The sequence below is a fragment of the Protopterus annectens genome, chromosome 3.part1, assembly GCF_019279795.1.
Source record: "Protopterus annectens isolate FY-2018-M chromosome 3.part1, PAN1.0, whole genome shotgun sequence".
Taxonomy (NCBI): domain Eukaryota; kingdom Metazoa; phylum Chordata; order Ceratodontiformes; family Protopteridae; genus Protopterus; species Protopterus annectens.
The window spans coordinates 1,573,319,548-1,573,333,826 of record NC_056732.1 but is presented as its reverse complement, the minus strand read 5'-3'; the positions used below and the strand labels follow the sequence as shown (position 1 = coordinate 1,573,333,826).

Below are 14,279 nucleotides of genomic sequence, written 5' to 3'. Positions count from 1 at the left end.
AAATCATCAAAAGAAAGAAGGAGTGAAGGAAAAAGTGGGAGACAGAAAAGACAGACTAGGCTAGAAAGGAGTACTGGTTGGCTAACATATATGCTAAGAGAGGAGTTGCAGTAGCAAAGAACAAGGCATCAGAGGCACTGTTCCAGCTTCAGGATGGTACAAAGAAACTATCAGTTTGCAAGGAAGATAAAGAAGATAGGCACCCTTCATAAGGGATGCCAGCAACAGCCTACTCACCAGTCCACAGGACATCAAAGGCAGATGGAAGTAGGAGATCCAGCAGCTTCTGAATGAAGAAAACCCCACAGAAGCTGTACTGCCCCAGAAACAGCCTATGATAAGAGAAGAGGAGCCAAAATGAAGTCAGGGAAAGCAGCAGGGTCAGATGAGGTCACAGTAAATATGAGGAAGATGCCGGGAGACTTAGGGGAGAAATGGCTCATGAGGCTACTCATAGCAGTGTGGAGAGAAAGGTGTATCCAAAATGACAGGAGAATAAGCATAGTCATGCCAGTGTACAAGAACAAAGATGACATCCACAACTGTGTGCAGTACAATAGCATCAAACTCCTGTCACATTGCATGAAAGTTCTGGAGAGGGGGACTGATAAACGGATATGTAGAGTAGTAGAAAGTAAGATGGGAGATGAGCAGTTTGGCTTCGGATCAGGATGCAGCACAACTGACTCAATGTATGCAGTGAGAAAGATAACTGAAATGAAGCTAGAGATGAGGAAAGAGTCCAACTGTGCATTCCTAGACTTGGAGAAAGCTTATGACAAGGTCTCAAGAAAGTTGATCTGAGCATTCCTCTGGTGGTTCAAGTCCCAGAAACATTGGTAGAATTTGTGTAGGCTATGTACAAGGACCCAATGACTCAAGTATAAACAGCGTTCTGTCTCAGAGATGGTTCCCAGTGGGAGTGAGTGTGCAGCAGGGTAGAACTGAGCCCACTGCTGTTCATATTGGTGATGAATTACTTAGCAAACAGGTCATAAATCAATAAAGTGGCTGTATGCAGTTGATGTGGCATAACAAGCAGACTCTGAGCAAGAACTTCAGCAAAGGATAAGGGAATGGAATAAAAACCTGAAGGCACATGGGATGAAACTGAGGACAGATAAGACTGTGGTCATGACAGCAAACTGAGGAAATTAGAAGAAGGTGAGAACTGAGATAGAAGGGAAGACAGTGGAACAGGTTAACAACTTCAAGTGTCTGGAGGGGTGGTTGAGAAGAAGTGTAGTCTGAATAAAGAGATCAAAGCTAGAAGTAGAGAGAATGTAGCCAAATGGCAGAGAGTGACAGGTGCAGTGTATGACAGAAGAATGACAAATAAGCTGAAACTTAAGGTGTACAAAACAGTAGTGTGACCAGTACTACTATATGGTACAGAAACCTAGGCAGTAAAAGCAAAGCAGTTGAGGAAGTCAGAGGTGATGCAGATGCAGTGCCTGAGAAGGGTGGTAGAGAGCACTCTCTGGGACAGACAAAGAAAAAAAGGACATAAGAGCAGAGGCCAAAGTAGCTCCAATTGCTGAAAAGATGAAAGAGAACAGATTACAGTGGTTCAGGCACACGTGCAGAAAACTAGAAGGCAACCTGGTGAAGAAAATTTTGGACAGACAGATAGAAGGAAAGAGAAAACATGGGCATCCAGGAAAGAGGTTGATGGATTGTGTGAGAGAAGATCTGTGACAGTCAGGCATGAGTGTCGAAAAAGGCAGGAGTGTGGCACTGAATGCAGACGGATGACAACAGTTAATGTGAGACCCTGAGCCCACACAGAATATGGGAAAAAGGGGTTGATGATGATGTACAAAAACCTTCTTCCTATGGTACATAGGGCCCTTAAGAGATAAACTGAGTAGTGTACCTCCTAAGGTATGACATATGATATTGATGATGTCATCAAACCAGTAAATGCCACAACAAGGCATGGATAGCCAGAAGTGGAAATGCATGCACATCCTGTGTCTCAGATAATGACTTTCAGACTCCAGGAGTCCACATCACCTGCTGCAATATCCTGACCATATGTATCACATCCTTACATATCCCATTCTTCCTTGAGTCATAACCACCGCAGCCAGTAGCTCTGATTCATACAATGAGATTGTCCACTATGGTTAGGGTTCTGGACTGATGAACAGATACTTCAAAAGTTGCTTGAAGAAAAATACAAGAACAAATCCCATTACCGTTTAACACTTGCTCAATACTTGATGATGTACACATATTCATTTACTACATAAGTCTGTCTTCTTCCATATTCTATCAGCAGTTCAAAAAATCCCTCCAGTCCTGCTTTTGTATTACTTTGTTTCTTTTGCTACTCAGTTTCCTTTTATTTGTGAATACAGGGGCATTTTGTGATTGTTTCTGTCTGACTGCCTGCTGATGTTTCTGATTCAGTGTGTGTGTGTGTGTGTGTGTGTGTGTGTGTGTGTGTGTGTGTGTGTGTGTGTGTGTGTGTGTGTGTGTGTGTGTGTGTGTGTTTGTGTGTGTGAGTATGTATGTGTGTGTGTATGTGTGTCAATCTGTCTGTATGTTATGTCTTTGTATGTGTAAAAATGTTTAGGGCCTTCAACCCTCACAATATGAAGAGAAATATGTTGTAAATCCAGTCAACTAGTTCTGAGTGATACTGACAGGGAGACAACTATTTCTAGAAAACCTACTGAGAAACAGCTATATATTTATTAAGTGTGCAGCTTTTAATAAGTATATGAGAATGTTCCTCCTGCTTTGAAAATGGCTTAATGCTACTCTTTGACTGCAGACTTAAACAACAGCTCATGCTTTCCCCATTAAAGGCACATGTCAAGCTGTTTAAGAGCTCTATTAGATGGCCCTACTGCACAGTTCAAATTTTTGGGCCTACTACCCATTTCTTTATTGCAGTAGTGTGTATCTATCTATACACGCACACACACACACACACACACACACACACACACACACACACACACACACACACACACACACACACACACACACACACACAGTCTATATCATTAGATCAACAGGTGAAAATGTAAAATCTCACTTGTTCGACACGAAAATGTCGAACTCCAAGTTTCTTGAATGGCCAAAACACCGATTTCTTTTCCTTGACTGTAGTGCAGTCTCGGAGTTAGAATATTTAGTTGGGGAGGGAGCTTAAATATGTTTGTTTTAGTGTGGTGTTGGTGTTTGGACAACAAATAGTGTTTTGGCCGTTCAGGAAACTTGGAGTTCGACATTTTGGTGTCGAACAAGTGAGATTCGACGTTTTCTCCTGTCGATCTCATGATATAGAACCCCCCACACACACACACACACACACACACACACACACACACACACACACACACACACACACACACACACACACACACACACACACTTTATTTATTTATTCACTTATCTATTTTGTTTGTTTGTTTGACTTGCTCTTTCCTTCTTTGTGTAGAAGTTCAGTACATAGAATGCATGTTTGACCAAAACTGTTAAACAGACAATGTGCGATTTGAAAATACAAAGAACTGGACGCATATCGCAATGAAAGTTTGTAGCATGAGCTTAAGTCATAATAAAGAGCACAGAAACTAGAATGCAATATCTCTTGTTACAAAACTACAATTGAAAATAGTGGCTTTTTACATTAATAAGGTACAATGAAAAGTATTTTACTTGCGTTGTCATATTTTAAAACTATTCTTGTCTCACTGTGATTTTAATGTATTTTTACTGAGGATGTAGGTGATACTGCACCTTATATAATAACTTCATCTTCTATTCTAAATGCATATACTGTGCACTGTGAAAATGCCATATTAATACAGGCATCTTGGTACAAATTCTACTATGAAATGAACAGCTCTGAAATTTAGATTTAGAGTAAACAAAACCACCTGCTTAACTTTCATTGACATCCCTTTAAAAAAAATTTCTCCTTTGAAATGTCATGGCTAGAGAAGCCTTCTGTCATGATTGGTTTTGTGAAGACTAGCTTTTTTCATTTCCTTGCTGGACTGAAGTTGTTGTGGGGGTGCAAGTTCATTAAAAAGGGAGCAAAAAGAAAAAAATGAATGAAACCACTGGAAAATGTGTCATTTCACAAACAGCTACTCAAGCCTTTGCTGAGCTCTGTGTTTAATATTCTGCTCTGCTGTTCTTTCCTTGCCTTTCAGCTTATGGTGGGGATTATACAGGCTGCTGAGCTCCCTGCTTTAGATATGGGTGGCACATCCGATCCCTATGTGAAAGTTTTCCTGCTGCCTGATAAGAAGAAGAAATATGAGACTAAAGTCCACAGAAAGACCCTTAATCCTGTCTTCAATGAACAATTTACTTTCAAGGTATTGTTTATAATCACTTGGCCGTTTATTTCTTTGCTCGTTATACCATACATGTCAGAAAGGATAATCTAATGGTGAAGCAATATTTTCCATACTAAATACAGTGATGGAGAAACTCATTGCAAAAGGGTTTTTTTTCTTTGTTTAATTCAGATATGTTTAATAATGAATTTAGAACCAGGTCATATGTTAAACATTTTGTTCATGACAGTGCATGATTTACTGAAAGCCGTTTTATCAAGGTAAGGTATAAAATCAATGCCTGTATCATAAATATTCATAAGGGCTGAAAACGGAATTACTGAAACCTTATGAATGCACTGTGTGTCCACTAATATATAAATGTTGTTGTGTAGAATGTATAGTAGGTAAAATGTCCATGCTGTTGTGACATTATTGTGATGAATAACATTATGGTATGATGATGATTGTCATTACCATCATAATCAAGAGATATTGTCAGTGGCAATACTTTTTAATTGCAGCATCTGATTTGTTGCTATGCAGGATACTGTTATAAATGCTTAAAAATTGGTGATGAAAAAAATAGACTCGAGTGTTTCTACTTGACAGGGTACAGTTAAGTGTCTGGGTTTTGGTACTAGAACCTGACTGTACTAACATGTTAATATAACACCTAGTAGAAATAATTCAGGAGAAGGCTATGGTTTTTCCAAACACAATCAGGTCAGTTATTTCTAGGCTTCACAGAACTAGCCTGTGGCATATAACTTGAACTGCCAAGGGACAAAGGAATTACAATGCAAAGCTTTCCAGGTCTGTACGCCACAATAAGGTAGAATTCACATGAAAGTATATAAAATCAGCAGAGAGTTCATAGAAGTGAAAACCAAGTGAAAGTCTGCAGAAGCAGTACTTCAGAGGTATGTAAAGACATTTTCCTTTACTTAGCAGCCAAATTATACAATAATCTGACATCACAGGTGGTAAGCAGCTAGACAATTAATAGTCTGTCTCCTCCCTTTTTTACAGCTCTTGAATTGGCCTCATAAAGTAGCAGGCCAAAGATTTGGATGACTTGTGTGTCTTATGCCATTGTACAGTACTAAATTTTGTAATGAGAGGGGTAATTAAAGGAAACCTGGATTTTTTACTGGTATCGTATTTATTTAGAATTTCCTATGATTTTAATATTGTCTCCTTTCCCTTTATAATGTGAGATAGCTGAAGTCTCGTTAAAAACATGTTTTGGTCTTAGAATCATCTTCACAGATGTCCAAATGTGTCAACTTTAGATAACCAAGTTTTCAAAATGTTGAATTTCATATGGTTGACACTATATGATCAACATTTTGAAAAGTCAGACTGTTTGTACTAAGATCACAGTAGAGCGGGGATTGGGGAATTTTCCCTTTTCACCACTGTAGTGCAATCTTAGAGTTGGTATATATAATAAGAAGGGAGTATAGGGGTACAGTGTGAGCTTGCCCCCTGCAAAAATACTGTTTCTGGTGTTAATTTGTTTTTCGACTTTTCAAAATGTCAGTCAAATGGCCTCAATCATTTATTTTTATTTATTTTATTTTATTTTTTATTTTACATTTGTTGACCGGGATAGTCCGACTGGATGCATGTCCATTTTCAGCGGAGGCCCTGGGAGAAAAGCTCCAAGGGTAAGCAGATACAGCATTACATAATACCAGCATTACATATTACAAACAGACTATTTACAGAGATTACATAAGTAAGCAAGTTAAACAAGTTCCACAGGTTACAGTTAATCCTGAGCGCAAGTCAGGATTAAATTAAATTACACAGTAAACTGGTTAGAAGATTTTTACACATTCTAGAGAGAGTTAGCCAGGCTCGATACATTGACATAGCCAGTTAAGTGACAAATGTTGTTTGAGTCTAGTTTTAAATTGACCTAAGGTGGAAAGTAAGGTAATATCAGCTGGAAGAGAGTTCTAGGATCTACTTACAGAGTTTGCAAAGAGAGAATCACCGGCTGTGTTATTAATTTTGCTAGTCTGAATTAGTAGTTTGTTAGAGGATCGAAGTGGTCTAGGATTATTATAGGGGGTGATAATATTTTTAAGTGCAGGAGTATTGTCCGGATTATAGAGGATTTTATAGGCCATAATCAGTTGGTTATACTGGATTAGGCTGGGTAGTTCAAGCCACCCAAGCTGATTTAGATTGATGCAATGATGTGTCCTAAAAGGCAGCCCAGTGGCAAACCTGGCAATGTGGTTGTAGCAAATTGAGAGTTTGTTAAGGACAGTCTTGTTTAAATTCGAGAGTAGAGGGGATGCATACAGAAGGGTTGAAAGAAGGTGAGAGCGAGCTATGGCAATTTTAGCTGGAGGGGTTAGGAAGGCTTTTATTCTGTAAAGTGACCCTATTTTTTTATTGATGGTTTTGATAGTTTGGTTAACATGTAGGTCAAATTTTAGATTATTGTCTATGATGACACCTAATAGTTTTGTAGAGGGGTCAGGGGAGATTATTGTGCCATCATTTGATTTTATAGTAAAGGTGAAAGCGGTAGACCTACGTGTTGGTGAAAATAACAGCATTTTAGTTTTTTGGGGATTTAGGATCAGATTATGTTCAGAAAGCCAGTTTTCTACCGTATTAAAGGTGGTCTGGGTAGCTGACCATAACTCTACTGGAGATGTGGCTGAGCAAATCAGAGTAGAGTCATCAGCATATTGGATACAGCTGACTTTTGGGATGACAGTATAAAGGTCGTTAATGAAGATGGAGAACAGCAAGGGCCCTAGTATAGAGCCTTGTGGTACTCCAAGGGTGTTAGGTAGAAGGTTAGAGAGTTTGTTCTGCCAGAGGACAGCCTGCTGTCGACCATCCAGGTAGGATTGAAACCATTGAATGGCTCTAGTATCTAGACAGAATGTTTGCAGGGTGTGGATTAAAAGTTGGTGATCAGCCATATCGAATGCCTTGGAAAGATCCAACAAGAGGGCTGAGGATATATAATTATTGTTGTGATTATGGTTTATGGTGTTGGTAAAGGCTAGGAGGGCTGAAGTAGTGCTGTGATGAGAACGGAAGCCATGCTGAGTGTCTGTCATAAGGTGATTCTGGATTAGGTGGTGCATGAGTTGTCTATGAATACATTTTTCCATAATCTTTGCAAGTGGAGAGAGTATAGCTATTGGCCTATAATTGGAGAATTCAGTAGAGGTGCCTCCTTTGTGAAGTGGGATTACATAGGATATTTTCCAGATGGTGGGAATTTTAGGTTCTACTATGGTTCGATTGATTAGTATTGAGACGGGGTAAGCAATAGCATCAGATGATTTTTGTAGGTACTCGGCAGGGAGTTGATCAGCAGAAAGTGTAGTGGGTTTTAATTTTTTGATCAAGGTATGTGTAAGTGAAGTGGTGACTGGTTGGAAGTTGAACGCGAGTAGGTTTCTAGGGGTGCTACTTTCAGGACCAGGGGAGCTTGGAGGTAGTTGGCTAGCTAGGGCTTGAATTGTCTCAGTAAAGAATCGGTTAAAACTGTCAGAAACATCTTCAGGGGTTTTATCAATAGTAGCAGCAGGGATTGGGGTTGAAATTTGTCCAGGATGTAATAGATTATTTAAACCTGCCCAAAACGTCTAAGGGTTATTTTGATTTACTGCCTGTAAATTAGAGTAGTATTGTTTTTTGTCTTGTAAAATTGATTTTTTGGTTTCGTTCCTGGATTGCCTGCATTTAATGTGATCTTGAGGGTCTTTAGAAGAACTCCATAAAGCCCATGCTTTGTTTCTAAGGGTAATTTTGAGTTTAGACTCTTTAGAAAGCCATGGCGCAGTTTTTGCTTTGGTTCTCTTTGAACGAACAGGTGCATGCAAATCAAGGATCTCAAGGAATTTGTTGTTAAAGTTTGCTACTGCTTCCTCCAAGGGGAGGTGTTTTAGAATAGACCAATTACATGAGTTTAGTTCTTGTTGGAATTTGGCAGGGTCAAAGTTTTTATTATTTCTAACCTTTCTGAGTAAGGGTTGTTGGGAATTAATGGTTTTGTGCTTAATTATATATGTGAGAAGGTGATCGCTCAGGCCATCAAGGAGGGTACCAGAGGTGTACAGTTGGGGTGACTATTTATGAGTACCCAGTCAAGTATACTTTCTTTTTGGTTGGGTTTACCTATCCTGGTAGGGGTGTATATAATTTGTGTAAATGCATGCAAGTTAATATGGGTGGTTGGGGATTCTAAGGAACAGGTGCCCCAGTCTATGTTAAAGTCTCCAGGTAGTAGAGTTTCTTGGGGGTAGTGACATGATAGCCAGTGCAGAATATCTTCAAATGTAGATATATTATTACCCGGGGGAATGTACATACAGATGATATTAATGCATTTATTTTTATTAAGTTGCAATTTGGTGGAAAGAATCTCTGAGTTATTAATCTGAGGTGGTTGTATTACATCTATGGTGACATTCAACTCAGATTTATAGAGTATAGCTACCCCACCCCCCCTTCCTCGAAGCACAATCCAGCCTGTGTATGTTGTACCTAGGTGGTAACACTTCATTGTCTTTAGTGTTAGGTTTTAACCAGGTTTCAGATAAACAGAGAATCTCAGGGGAGTGGACATCCAGAAGTGCATGCAATTCATGTACCTTGTTATTAATGCTTCTAATATTGAGATGACAGGCTAGGAGAGAGTTAGTTGGCCACGCCTATTAATTGTAGGTTTGTAGCTTAGATTGCAAGTAGAGGGGGTATGTGTATCAGAAGTGAGTGGGCCAGGGTTGGTGTGAATATCACCACCAAGTATTAGGTTGAGTCTATACTTGGTGATGAACTTCAGGAATTTGTTTATTAGTTTGTGGTAGTGTTTGGATCTAGAGCTAATGTGCCTGGGGTTGAGATGTTGATAAACTGAACAAGATGTTGGATAGGATCTGGTACTGTAAGTATGGTAGAACATGGAAGGATTTACAGCTGGGGGGATAGTATGGCCTTTTGGGACCTGAAATCCTGTGAGAAACTGGTTTTCATACAAGGTAAGGAGGTATGGTGCAAACAAGAGGGGTAGTAAAGAGGAGTATATCATTATCTGTGATTCAGCTAGTGAGTTAAGGAACTGTTTTACCTGGTGATGCAACACCAGAAGATAGAGTGGTGAGGTAAATGTACTGGAAGGGGGATGGGAGAATGCCAGATGAAAGCTAATAGGTACTATTAAAATGTAGGTAGACGAATGGGGGTGAGTGGAATTATCCCAGATGAAAGCAGATAGGATCTAGAAAGTGGGGGAGTGGCTATAGTACTATAAATTTAGAGGTACTGGGGCGGGAAGGAATTGGGGGCAGGGAAGGGAGCAAAGAGCGCCCGAGCGTAGCAGGGCTATTGCAGTTTACAGTTTCCTAAGGTGTTCTAAAGCTATAAGGTAAATATTATAGCTCTTAATATAAGAGTCAATTAACTTAAGTTACAGGAGAAGGAGGCAAACACTCAAGTAGAAAAAAAGAGCCCTATGGCTGACCTGCTTAATTACACAGCACTGTAAGTGAAAGCTTAACAAATGCTTTTTGTGTGTGCAACCTACTCTGTTTAAATGATGAGAGAAACTGATTGCAGTCCTGTAGACACCATTTTGTAGGGAACTCTAGAGTTCAACTAGGAAAAGAGAAAAGCAGAGATTCTAGGGTAAGCATGAAGGCAACAACAGGCAGTTATTTTATAATAATGCATTCAAAGGTTTGGTGGGGGGTAAAGTAGCATACTTCAGAATGAACTAAGATTTATAGCTAAGAAACCTAAGCAGGAGAGCAATGCAGTAAATAAACACTTGCCAGATTTTAAAGATATACCAGAAAAACTAAATCAATTGTTCACAATTGTACAACAGGAAAATTGCCAGTAAAAGTACTTCAGGTATAGCTAGCCCAAGTTATTCAAGTCATAAAAGCACTTCTTCAATGTGTGTGTGCAATTTAAACATTAAAAACATATGCAGCAAGTAGGAGCTCTGATTATACACTTTCTCTAGGTACAGGTTCAGTTTAAACACAAATATTACCACGGAAATTCAGTAAAGTCACTAGCTACTATAGAGCCTCTGAAAAAAAATAGAGCAGTCTGTGCAGAATCAGAATTTAGCAGCAGGTCATTCAGTTACACAAAAACTCCATACAATGAAAAAACTTACTCTGAGTCACACCAGGTCAGCCAAGGGGGGAAGAGAGAGGGAAATCCTAAGCACCTAGATTTGAAAATGATGCCTGTACTGAACTGTAGCAGTTTAACCTGTTTTAGGAAAGAGGGGGGTGGGGGGAAAGAGAAGGCAGTAGGAGTGGTTACAGGGAATACCCTGATTGACTCAAGACACCACACCAGAGGTAAGCTGAATGTAAGGGCCTAAAATCTGCACTCAGCACTGTGTTATTTGCACTCAGTACTTTAATTTTAATGTTTCTTGCACTCAGCACTGTAATTTCACTTATGCTTAGCAGGAAAGACAGACCAACAGTATACAATATTGGGAATTTTTACAAAGGTTACTTGTTCAAATGTCAGGTTGTTGCAGTTTACAAGGTTTCCCAAGGTGTCCTAAAGCTATAAGGTAAGTATTATAGCTCTTAATGTAAGAGTCAATTAACTTAAGTTACAGGGGAAGGAGGCAAACACTCAAGTAGAAAAAAAGAGCCCTATGGCTGACCAATATGTGAAATTTGACAATTTGAAAAGTCAGTCATGTGAACCACACACACACACACACACACACACACACACACACACACACACACACACACACACACACACACACACACACACACACACACACACACACACACACACACACACACACACACACACGCACACACACGCACACACACACACAAAACACAGCCATGACTTTCAGAGTTTTTACAGTTTTCATTGACAAGCTTTTCATGCCTGTATGAAATTATTATATAAATAGTTATGTATTTGGGTATCCAGCTGTGGGTTTTTAAAATCACTGCTGTTAATACTTTCCTAAAGGACAGCAGTATGCGCTCAAAAGCATTTTATTAGATCTTTATCTCAGGGAGAGTTTATATGTGCCAAGAAATTTGTTCCTTCACAAACATTTTCTCATAAATCTAAACTCAAGATAGTGAATAGGTTAAGAGAGAGGGAGAAAGAGGCTCTGCTGTGCAGAAGTACTAGTATTAAAGAAAACAGGCATATTTGGTTTGGACAGACAGGGTTAAGTGGAGTTAGATGACGGACAGTATATTTATCACAGGACTGAGTTTGACTCCTTTATTAAAATGGTTGCTTGAAAACACTGTTTCCAGACTGAACCTGAAAGTGGACCATTGGGATCAATATGTTCTACACCAGTTAACAAATGAAATGAAAATAAAATTGGTCTTTGTTGTTAATAACTGCTTCTTTAAATCTAACTGTTCTTGAAAAATGAAGTCTCGCGTTAATATTGATTGAGGCTCTTTTATTATCAGATAAACACCAGATTAAGTCAGGTTAAAGTCTGAATATGTTACAATTTTAAGAGGCAACATTTCTTGTTCTAGACACTCTCTGTGCTAAAATAAGATGATTGGATTCAGACTGAGATAAATTAAGCTGTGTTTATATCAAATGGACAGTCACAGTTCTGATCATACAATAAAACATCAGTAATATAATAAAATGAAAAACGGTGCAAAGTATTAGTCCAGATAAAATTATTTTAGCTAGCAAATCTTTGAAACTGTCTTTCTGATTCCCTACCTATAGGAGGAATAACGACGTGTGTTGTAGAAGTTTCAAGTAGTTTATTCATTTAAGGTGGTAGATGAAGAAGTGATCTACCTACTTAACAGGAAGGGCATCAGACAGAGATAGAGAGAGAGAGAGTCTCCTAGATCTGCTAGCTAAAGTGATTTTATCTGGACTAATCCTTTGTACTCTGTTTCTTGTTAGTCCTGTCACCCTCTGGGTCATAGGTGGGATACCAGACCTTTGCTTTTAGTATTCTAAAATGTGCACACTGACTGGACAAATCAATCTGCATAGCCAAAGTAAACTGAGCATTATATGTGTTCAGAAGTCCAGATACCAGCTTGGTATGAAAAAAGTAGAAAACAAAACTATAGCAAGGGCAGCATGGTAGGGGCAGCTGTCACACACAGTTAGTGTGGTAGGTGCTTTAATGAAAATAATAATAATCACAATCTATCAATACATTACATCTGCCTGACAACTGTGATAGCTGACTTATCAGCAAGGTAGCTGCTTATCAAATCTGCAAGAATATTTGGTTTTGCTAAAGGAGCTCCTTGAACCATTCATACAAGGAAAAGCTGTTGGTGTTGTTGCTGTTCCACTGAGCTGAAGCTGGGGGCATTATTATTATTATTATTATTATCATTATTATTATTATTATTATTATTATTTAATCTTCACCTTGATTGGAAGTTTTCCTTTGTTCATTATCTCTGACATGGGTGACCAAATATCAGATTGTCCAGATTGACAGTTGTAGCTCTATAACAATAGAGATGAACACTGCAGCAGAACTCGTTAAAAACAGAATCTAAAGTCTTTACTAATACAAAGAGAAAAGCACACTCATGTAAAAGAACAAGGATACCACAGCTAAGCCAATACATATCTAAACTGCTTTCCATGCAGTTAATGTGTACAAACAAAAAGCAGATCACATTACAGATAGTACAGAAAACAGTAAAATGAAAGACAAAGGCAACATACAGAACTCTACAGAAAAAATAAAGAAAAATCTTTTTAAATTTACCCAGGTATGTCAAGACTGCAAAGGTCCTCATATGCAGGACATGTGTGTACTAAAGGGGGAAAAAAGTGACAGAAAGTGTACTCATGTACTGCACAAGAATCAGCATATACATGTCCCATTTGTGGACAGTGGAGTAGGATGTTGTCTCACAGCCACATAAAATGAAAAAAGCAGGCAGAACAATGAAAACATCTGTAGATGCAATGCCAATATTTAGGTTCATAGGTTCATAGGTTGGTATTAGGCTATCAGGCTACATACATACAAACCTAGCCATAACAATTCCCTTGCTATTTCTTCCCACAGTATTTACTTATAAAAGTATATATATATATATATATATATATATTTAAAAAGGTAAACCTTTTTTTTCTGATTGTGGCTTTGTATAAATTAAAATCTATGTGTAAATAATATTGTTTTATCCATGTCTCCTTTATTTATTTGATCACTAAGGCTTTGTTATGATCAGATCGTACCAGCCATGGGCAAACCCAGCATTACCCACACTCAGTCATGGATTATTGCCACATAATGTTACAAGAATTATATATACTGTAAGCTGTAGATGAGTTTCTCAAAAGTGATATTTTAGAGCACCAATGGGACATAAGAAATGAAGAGATGAAAATCATAGTCTCAATGTTTTTTCAGTACTCTGATCTCATGCAACTAAAATGTGCAGTTATTTTTGGGTTCCTTATGGGTTAGAGTAAGGTATTGTGGAAAAGCTAATACATCAAAAGAAAGCTTATTTTATTTTAAAGCCAGACACACTTATCTGAAAAGTTATAAATGCTGAAATCATGCAGAAGTGTTTTTTGTATTAAAATGTTATTCAGATTAGCAGATTAGATTCTTGGCATAGCTAAAGAAGGCTTTGTGGTTAACTTTCGAATCCTTGGCTGTTTTTCTTTCGAAGTTAGCCTTGGATGATTTTATGAGGGACCTTAGTTTCTTACTGATACTGATCAGGGATGTCTTTACTTCTTGCAATTTGCTTTTTTCTAAATTAGTTTCCTCCTTCTGTTGTATAACCTGTTTATGGCAGGGGTCCACCAGACTAGTTTCCTTCTCTTAGGGGAGTGAGTTTTAGTCTTGCTAGGGATAGCACGATCCATGCATCCTTGTAGGTGCTCATAGAGAGTGCAATTGTAAAGGATTCTGCATCTTGGCCAGTGTTATCCTTTAGCATGGGGGCTGTGAAA

At 38.5% G+C, this 14,279-nt stretch overlaps 1 protein-coding gene across 1 annotated transcript in view; it reads left to right on the top strand.

Annotated features, from left to right (window-relative positions):
- The window catches only part of LOC122797812 (synaptotagmin-1-like), a 1,293,557-nt gene that overhangs the window by 1,203,422 nt on the left and 75,856 nt on the right, over positions 1-14,279 (top strand). The window contains exon 5 of the mRNA XM_044066335.1: positions 4,176-4,343. Coding sequence (XP_043922270.1) covers positions 4,176-4,343 — 168 coding nt within the window. The remainder of the gene's footprint in view (positions 1-4,175; positions 4,344-14,279) is intronic.